At 45.5% G+C, this 10,265-nt stretch overlaps 1 protein-coding gene across 1 annotated transcript in view; it reads left to right on the top strand.

Moving 5' to 3' along the window:
• Positions 1-4,166: 4,166 nt before the first annotated feature.
• Positions 4,167-10,265, top strand: part of slc12a5a (solute carrier family 12 member 5a) — a 112,751-nt gene continuing 106,652 nt past the window's right edge. Inside the window, exons 1-3 of the mRNA XM_065021935.1 lie at positions 4,167-4,203; positions 4,671-4,768; positions 7,214-7,354. Coding sequence (XP_064878007.1) covers positions 4,167-4,203; positions 4,671-4,768; positions 7,214-7,354 — 276 coding nt within the window. The remainder of the gene's footprint in view (positions 4,204-4,670; positions 4,769-7,213; positions 7,355-10,265) is intronic.

The following is a 10,265-nucleotide window of genomic DNA, read 5'->3' as shown; positions in this document are numbered from 1 at the left end:
TACGTATACCACACCCCCTCAGGCCTTATTGATTAAATATAGCCTACCAAAATTGTATAGTTGCTCAGAATCCCGCTCCACTTAAGGTCACATCATCTATTCATTGAAATCTGCTGAAATGGAATGACCTGCCAACTCACAGAGCAATTTAGCCAAGATGTAGTAAAAGAAGCGGAGGCGACATTGACTGGCAGTACGGGAAATGGAGACAGGTGAGGATTCTCCGGGGGCCTCCAAGTGACAGAAAATCTCCAAGAGGCCCCTGCCAGGAACATGACATGTTCTTGAGTGGTGACGCGCCAGACGTCTCATCACCCATGAATAAGTCATCATGGGAAAGTCACTCTGCTGGCCGGCCTGCTGTTTAGCGCCGTCTGTGATGTCACAGGGATATATAGGAGATTTCATTGAGGTGGTTTCCAAATTATATTATGATATTAGGATATACCTTATACAGTATATTGTAAGCAATTAAGTAGCCTTGGCTTGTGCGAGCCGGAAAGGCGCATAGGAGCAGGAACCTCTCTTCTGTTGCTGAAGCGTCAGACAGCTTGATGTAGAAGTACACCTCCTAGGCAGGACGCCGTTCTGTCGCAGGGCCTTATACAGTGTATGCATCCCAATATGCAGATTTTGTAACTGAGACTTGGACAATAGTGAGTACACAATTAAATATGTAACTGAGACTTGGACAATAGTGAGTACACAATTAAATATGTAACTGAGACTTGGACAATAGTGAGTACACAATTAAATATGTACAGTGCCCTTGGGAAAGTATTCAGACCCCTTGGCTTTTTAGACATTTTGTTACGTTACAGCCTTATTCTAACATTTATTAAATGGTTTTTTTCCGTCATCAGTCTACACACAATACCACATAATGACAAAGCAAAAACTGTTTTTTATAATTTTTTTACATACCTATATAAATGTGATATTTCATTTTTTTATTTTCAATAAATGTTTTTTTTCTTTCTTTTTTCTAAAAAGACATTTTTGCTTTGTCATTATGTGGTATTGTATGTAGACTGATGACGGGGGAACAAATAATTTAATTCATTTTACCATAAGGCTGTAACATAACATAGTGGAAAAGCCAAGGGGTCTGAATACTTTCTGAATGCACCCTCTATTAGATACATTCCAAGTTGATGAGCTTTTTCAATCAATCAAGCACTGGAGACCGCAACATTCATAGGGATTTCAGTATGCAGTTTCTTTGATTGTGTTATGAAACGTGATTTACCTTATGCAGCACCATATCATACTCTGGTACTTACATTTGGAATCGTGAGTACGTCATCAATGTTATAACACCATCTTTGGGACCGTTGATGACATTTCACTTTTGAGAAATGAAATTTCAGATCTGTACTTAACAGGGACTGTATTCTTCCACCAATGTGATAGCTTGGTTCACAAAGTACTTGCTGATTGCCTCTGTAAGCTATAGTTACAGTCTGCATGGACAGTATGAGGTTGACCACGGATAAGAGGAGAACATGGTCAATGATAAAAAGGCTTATTTTCATAAATTCATCATTGTTCCTTTGATGTTGGCATTTTAATTCATTTCATATCAGGAGAGATGGGAGAAATAAAGAATATGGGAGTTGTGTGGAACACCCTCATTTATGATATATTACCCTGCCAAACACAACACTGCTCAAAAGGACTCAAGTTGTACATTCTTGATTATGTAAGGAAGGCTCCCAGACTGTACAGCAAACAATCAAATGACCTGGGCTTTGGGATCCTAGAGGAGTCTTAATGACCTGGGCTTTGGGATCCTAGAGGAGTCTTAATGACCTGGGCCTTGGGATCCTAGAGGAGTCTTAATGACCTGGGCTTTGGGATCCTAGAGGAGTCTTAATGACCTGGGCCTTGGGATCCTAGAGGAGTCTTAATGACCTGGGCTTTGGGATCCTAGAGGAGTCTTAATGACCTGGGCTTTGGGATCTTAATGACCTGGGCTTTGGGGTCCTAGAGGAGTCTTAATGACCTGGGCTTTGGGATCCTAGAGGAGTCTTAATGACCTGGGCTTTGGGGTCCTAGAGGAGTCTTAATGACCTGGGCTTTGGGATCTTAATGACCTGGGCATTGGGATCTTAATGACCTGGGCTTTGGGATCCTAGATGAGTCTTAATGACCTGGGCTTTGGGATCCTAGATGAGTCTTAATGACCTGGGCTTTGGGGTCCTAGAGGAGTCTTAATGACCTGGGCTTTGGGATCTTAATGACCTGGGCGTTGGGATCTTAATGACCTGGGCTTTGGGATCCTAGAGGAGTCTTAATGACCTGGGCTTTGGGATCTTAATGACCTGGGCTTTGGGATCTTAATGACCTGGGCTTTGGGATCCTAGATGAGTCTTAATGACCTGGGCTTTGGGATCCTAGAGGAGTCTTAATGACCTGGGCCTTGGGATCCTAGAGGAGTCTTAATGACCTGGGCTTTGGGATCCTAGAGGAGTCTTAATGACCTGGGCCTTGGGATCCTAGAGGAGTCTTAATGACCTGGGCTTTGGGATCCTAGAGGAGTCTTAATGACCTGGGCTTTGGGATCTAAATGACCTGGGCTTTGGGATCCTAGAGGAGTCTTAATGACCTGGGCTTTGGGATCCTATAGGAGTCTTAATGACCTGGGCTTTGGGATCTAAATGACCTGGGCTTTGGGATGCTAGAGGAGTCTTGATGACCTGTCTGTCTGTCTGTCTATAAATCTGTCTCTCAATTCAATTCAATTCAATTCAATTCAAGGGCTTTATTGGCATGGGAAACATGTCTTAACATTGCCAAAGCAAGTGAGGTAGACAACATACAAAGTGAATATATAAAGTGAAAAACAACAAAAATTAACAGTAAACATTACACATACAGAAGTTTCAAAACAGTAAAGACATTACAAATGTCATATTATATATATATATATATATACAATGTACAAATAGTTAAAGGACACAAGATAAAATAAATAAGCATAAATATGGGTTGTATTTACAATGGTGTTTGTTCTTCACTGGTTGCCCTTTTCTCTCTCTCTGTCTCTCTTTCTCTCCTCTCTCTCTCTATCCCTCTCCATCTCTATCTCCCTCTCTGTCTCTCTTTATTTCTCTGTCTCTCTGCCTCTCTCTGTCTCTCTCTCTGCCTCTCTGTTTATCCATCTGTCATAAACCCCTCTCTCTTTGTCCATCTATCATAACCCCCTCTCTCCTTCTCTCATAACCCCCTCTCTCTTTCTCTCATAACCTCCTCTCTCTGTCTGTCATCTCCTGTCTGTCTCTCATAACCCCTCTCTCTCTTCTCTCATAACCCCCTTCTCTCTCATAACCCCCTCTCTCTCCTTCTCTCATAACCCCCCTCTCTCTCTGTCATAACCCTCTCTCTCCTTCTCTCATAACACTCTCTCTCCTTCTCTCAGATATCCCTCTCTCCTTCTCTCATAACCCCTCTCTCCTTCTCTCATTACCCCCTCTCTCTTTCTCTCATAACCCCACCATCTCTCTCTGTCATAACATCCTCTCTCCTTCTCTCATAACCCTCTCTCTGCTTCTCTCATAACCCCATCTCTCCTTCTCTAATAACCCTCTCTCTCCTTCTCTCATAACCCTCTCTCTCCTTCTCTCATAACCCTCTCTCCTTCTCTAATAACCCTCTCTCTGCTTCTCTCATAACCCTCTCTCTCCTTCTCTCATAACCCCATCTCTCCTTCTCTCAGAAATCCCTCTCTCCTTCTCTCATAACCCCATCTCTCCTTCTCTCATAACTCCCTCTCTCCTTCTCTCATAACCCTCTCTCCTTCTCTCAGAAATCCCTCTCTCCTTCTCTCATAACCCCATCTCTCCTTCTCTCATAACCCTCTCTCCTTCTCTAATAACCCTCTCTCTGCTTCTCTCATAACCCTCTCTCTCCTTCTCTCATAACCTTCTCTCTCCTTCTCTCATAACCCCATCTCTCCTTCTCTCAGAAATCCCTCTCTCCTTCTCTCATAACCGTCTCTCTCCTTCTCTCCTAACTCTCTCTCTCCTTCTCTCATAACCCTCTCTCTCCTTCTCTCATAACCCTCTCTCTCCTTCTCTCAGAAATCCCTCTCTCATTCTCTACCCCATAGAGAGAGAAGAGTACAGAGAGGGCATGCAGTTAGTGATGCCCTACCGTCAGCGCACATGGTTGCCTCGGCCTCACTAAAAGACATGACCCCAGGCGAGAGAGGGCGCTATCTGCCATCTTAGAGAAGGACTGGAGGGGGAGAGAAGGCAGATATAGACTATGTCTGTGCCTTAGTATTGTAAACAGAGGGATTTTCAAGTGTTTCTAATGCGGACCTGGCGACAGCACAATGTTTTCGCCCTGGTTTTGAAATGAATATAGTTTCAACTGACAGGCAAGCGAGTGTGAAACTTTGTGGACTTTGTGTTGTTTTTTTAAGTGAGCACTTAACTCGGGCTATCAACCTCGCTGGAAGCCTTGCAGACCCAAAGCATGGCATCACATTAGTTGGCGGTTCAGGGTCACTTGTTAAGGAAATTAAGCTCAGAGAGCCAACGGTTCTGTTTATTCATAAAGACACAGTGGAGAAAAATGAGCATTGTGCATTTTAGGTATTGAATAGAACAGGGATGCATTGTATTTGAACCCATCTGATGAAGGCTTTGCATTTCTTCTTCTAGGTGATGGGAACCCCAAGGAGAGTAGTCCTTTCATCAACAGCAGTGATGCTACGGAGAAGAGCCAGAAATACGATGGCAAACATATGGCTCTGTTTGAGGTATGTACACACACACACACACACACACACACACACACACACACAGGCACAGACAGACACACGCACACATACACACGCACACATACACACACACACACACACAGACACAGACAGACACACGCACACATACACACGCACGCACACATACACACACATTTATTTGTGCATGTGCAACACAAATCAAGCCTATGATGAACAGAGGATGGTCCTGCCTGTGAGACTGCAATTTGTAGGCAGTTACACACACACACACACACACACACACACACACGGTTCAGAGAGTGATTGAATAAGGGCCCTGACATCGATTAATGAGGGTCATTACTGTTTGAAGGACAAGTGAAAACTTCAGGTGAATAGAAGCACATTTCCAAACTGCTACAGAAATGCCGAGTCTATTATTTTTTTCCAACTCAAAGGGACTCTCAGTTGTTACTGGTGATTTGTTACTGGTGATTTGTTACTGGTGATTTGTTACTGGTGATTTGTTACTGTGATTTGTAGTTTTTATTCGTAGTGCACATTTTATATCTTACACTTGAACAAGCCCCCCCATTCACATCGACGGGGCTGTAGAGGAGCGTGTCCAGAGTTCCTAGTGCTAGGAAGGAGGGCCAAACACACCCATTCACATCGACGGGGCTGTAGAGGAGCGTGTCCAGAGTTCCTAGTGCTAGGAAGGAGGGCCAAACACACCCATTCACATCGACGGGGCTGTAGAGGAGCGTGTCCAGAGTTGCTAGTGCTAGGAAGGAGGGCCAAACACACCCATTCACATCGACGGGGCTGTAGAGGAGCGTGTCCAGAGTTCCTAGTGCTAGGAAGGAGGGCCAAACACACCCATTCACATCGACGGGGCTGTAGAGGAGCGTGCCCAGAGTTCCTAGTGCTAGAAAGGAGGGCCAAACACACCCATTCACATTGACGGGGCTGTAGAGGAGCGTGTACAGAGTTCCTAGTGCTAGGAAGGAGGGCCAAACACACCCATTCACATCGACGGGGCTGTAGAGGAGCGTGTCCAGAGTTCCTAGTGCTAGGAAGGAGGGCCAAACACACCCATTCACATCGACGGGGCTGTAGAGGAGCGTGTCCAGAGTTCCTAGTGCTAGGAAGGAGGGCCAAACACACCCATTCACATCGACGGGGCTGTAGAGGAGCGTGTCCAGAGTTCCTAGTGCTAGGAAGGAGGGCCAAACACACCCATTCACATCGACGGGGCTGTAGAGGAGCGTGTCCAGAGTTCCTAGTGCTAGGAAGGAGGGCCAAACACACCCATTCACATCGACGGGGCTGTAGAGGAGCGTGTCCAGAGTTCCTAGTGCTAGGAAGGAGGGCCAAACACACCCATTCACATCGACGGGGCTGTAGAGGAGCGTGTCCAGAGTTCCTAGTGCTAGGAAGGAGGGCCAAACACACCCATTCACATCGACGGGGCTGTAGAGGAGCGTGTCCAGAGTTCCTAGTGCTAGGAAGGAGGGCCAAACACACCCATTCACATCGACGGGCTGTAGAGGAGCGTGTCCAGAGTTCCTAGTGCTAGGAAGGAGGGCCAAACACACCCATTCACATCGACGGGGCTGTAGAGGAGCGGATCGTAGAGTTAAGTTCCTTGGTGTCCACATCACCAACAACTATCATGGTCCAAATACACCAGGACAGTGGTGAAGAGGGCACGACAAGACTGCTGAATAATTAATCAAATGGCCACTTGGACTGTTTGCATTGACCCCCCCCCCCCCCCCCCCCATTTGTTTTTACGCTGCTGCTATTCACTGTTTATCGTCTATGCGTAGTCACTTTACCTCTACCTACATGTACAAATGACCTCAGGTACCTCGACTGACCTGTAACCCCACACATTGACTCGGTACCGGGAAACCCTGTATATAGCCTCCTTAAGTGTTACTTATTTTTACTTTAGTTTTTTTGTAAATATTTTCTTAACTCTGCATTGTTGGTTAAAGGCTTGTAAAGTAAGTATTTCACGGTTGTATTTGGCGCAAGTGACAAATAACATTTGATTTGATTTGACATTATGTTGCACCACCTCAGATATGTAAAGGAATCCATTATGCATCAATATGCTCACTACATTTCCTGCTACAGTAGTGTTTTATTTAAGCAATAAGGGGCTGTGGTATATGGGTAATATACCACGGCTAAGGGCTGTCCTTAAGCACGATGCAACGCAGAGTGCTTGGATACAGCCCTTAGCCGTGGTATATAGGCCATATACCACAAACCCCCAAGGTGCTTTATTTCTTTTATAAACTGGTTACCAACGTAATTAGAGCAGTAAAAATACATGTTTTGTCATACCCTTTGTATAAGGTCTGATATAGCATGGCTGTCAGCCAATCAGCATTTAGGGCTCAAACCACCCAGTGTATAATATGTAATTGACCATTTTCCATGTTATCCTGTGTGTGTCAATGCACTCTGCAGGAGGAGATGGAGACTAGTCCCATGGTATCAACCATGATCAGTAGCCTGGCCAACTACTCCAGTCTCCCCCAGGGCAGCAAGGAGCACGAGGAGGAGGCAGACAATGAGGAGGAAGACAAAAAGAAGAAGAAACCTGTCAAGGTAAGGTGCCGTTAGAGCACTGTTCAGTCAAACCTGCAACACAGTACTGGTCAGTCAAACCTGTAACACAGCACTGGTCAGTCAAACCTGCAACACAGCACTGGACAGTCAAACCTGTAACACAGCACTGGTCAGTCAAACCTGCAACACAGCACTGGTCAGTCAAACCTGCAACACAACACTGGTCAGTCAAACCTGTAACACAGCACTGGTCAGTCAAACCTGCAACACAGCACTGGACAGTCAAACCTGTAACACAGCACTGGTCAGTCAAACCTGCAACACAGCACTGGTCAGTCAAACCTGCAACACAGCACTGGTCAGTCAAACCTGCAACACAACACTGGTCAGTCAAACCTGTAACACAGCACTGGTCAGTCAAACCTGCAACACAGCACTGGACAGTCAAACCTGTAACACAGCACTGGTCAGTCAAACCTGCAACACAGCACTGGACAGTCAAACCTGTAACACAGCACTGGTCAGTCAAACCTGTAACACAGCACTGGTCAGTCAAACCTGTAACACAGCACTGGTCAGTCAAACCTGCAACACAGCACTGGACAGTCAAACCTGCAACACAGCACTGGACAGTCAAACCTGCAACACAGCACTGGACAGTCAAACTTGTAACACAGCACTGGACAGTCAAACCTGTAACACAGCGCTGGACAGTCAAACCTGCAACACAGCACTGGACAGTCAAACTTGTAATACAGCACTGGTCAGTCAAACCTGTAACACAGCACTGGTCAGTCAAACCTGTAACACAGCACTGGACAGTCAAACTTGTAACACAGCACTGGTCAGTCAAACCTGCAACACAGCACTGGTCAGTCAAACCTGTAACACAGCACTGGACAGTCAAACTTGTAACACAGCACTGGTCAGTAGAACCTGCAACACAGCACTGGTCAGTCAAACCTGCAACACAGCACTGGACAGTCAAACCTGCAACACAGCACTGGACAGTCAAACCTGTAACACAGCACTGGTCAGTCAAACCTGCAACACAGCACTGGTCAGTCAAACCTGCAACACAGCACTGGACAGTCAAACCTGTAAAATAGCAGGTACCACAGCACTGATCACTGATCCACCAGGCACATAACACAAAACCAAACAGTCAGGTCCATGTACACTGTGAAGGTACATTAACACGTACAGTCAGGTCCATGTACACTGTGAAGGTACATTAACACGTACAGTCAGGTCCATGTACACTGTGAAGGTACATTAACACGTACAGTCAGGTCCATGTACACTGTGAAGATATGTTTCGGTTAAAGTAAAAAATTAACACGTACAGTCAGGTCCAAAATTATGCCAGGAGGCTAAAACTTAGCCTCAAGTGGATCTTCCAGCACACATAAACACCCCAAGCACACATAAACACCCCCAAGCACACATAAACACCCCCAAGCACACATAAACACCCCAAGCACACATAAACACCCCAAGCACACATAACACCCCTTAGCACACATAAACACCCCCAAGCACACATAAACACCCCAAGCACACATAAAAAACCCAAGCACACAAAGAAAACCAAAACACATATAAACACCCCAAGCACACATAAACACCCCAAGCACACAAAGAAAACCAAAGCACACATAAAACCCCAAAGCACACATAAAAAAACAAGCACACCTAAACACCCAAAGCGCACATAAAACCCCCAAGCACACATAAAAAACCCAAGCACACATTCAAAAAACAAGCACACATAAAACCCCAAGCACACATAAACACCCAAAGCACACCTAAACACCCCAAGCACACATAACCACCCCCAAGCACACATAAACATCCCCAAACACCGCTAAACACCCCCTAGCACCCATAAAACCCCCAAGCACCCATAAAACCCCCAAGCACACATAACCACCCCCAAGCACACATAAACACCCCAAGTACACATAAAACCCCCAAGCACACATAAAAAAACAAGCACACATTTTTTTAAACAAGCACACATAAAACCCCCAAGCACACATAACCACCCCCAAGCACACATAAACACCCCAAGTACACATAAAACCCCCAAACACACACAAAAAAACAAGCACACATTTTTTTTAAACAAGCACACATAAAACCCCCAAGCACACATAAAACCCCAAGCACACATAAACACCCCCAAGCACACATAAAACCCCCAAGTACACATAAAACCCCCAAGCACACATAAAACCCCCATGCACACATAAACTCCCCAAGCACACATAAAACCCCCAAGCACACATAAAACCCCCAAGCACACATAAACACCCCCAAGCACACATAAAACCCCCAAGTACACATAAAACCCCCAAGCACACATAAACACCCCCAAGCACACATAAACACCCCCAAGTACACATAAAACCCCCAAGCACACATAAAACCCCCAAGCACACATAAACACCCCCAAGCACACATAAAACCCCCAAGTACACATAAAACCCCCAAGCACACATAAATCCCCCAAACACATAAACCCCCCAAGCACACATAAAACCCCAAGCAAACCCAAACACCCCTAGCACAAATAAACACCCAAAGCACACCTAAACACCCCAAGCACACATAAACATCCCCAAACACCGCTAAATACCCCTAGCACCCATAAAACCCCAAGCACACATAAAACCCCCAAGCACACATAACCACCCCCAAGCACACATAAACACCCCAAGCACACATAAAACCCCAAACACACATTAACACCCCAAGCACTCATAAACACCCCCAAGCACACACAAAAAAACAAGCACACATTTTTTTAAACAAGCACACATAAAACCCCCAAGCACACATAAAACCCCCAAGCACACATACACTCCCCAAGCACACATAAAACGCCCAAGCACACATAAAACCCCCAAGCACACATAAAACCCCAAGCACACATAAACACCCCCAA

Source organism: Oncorhynchus nerka, linkage group LG2 (genome assembly GCF_034236695.1).
Source record: "Oncorhynchus nerka isolate Pitt River linkage group LG2, Oner_Uvic_2.0, whole genome shotgun sequence".
NCBI classification, from domain to species: Eukaryota; Metazoa; Chordata; class Actinopteri; order Salmoniformes; family Salmonidae; genus Oncorhynchus; species Oncorhynchus nerka.
This window is presented reverse-complemented; position numbering and strand designations above follow the sequence as displayed.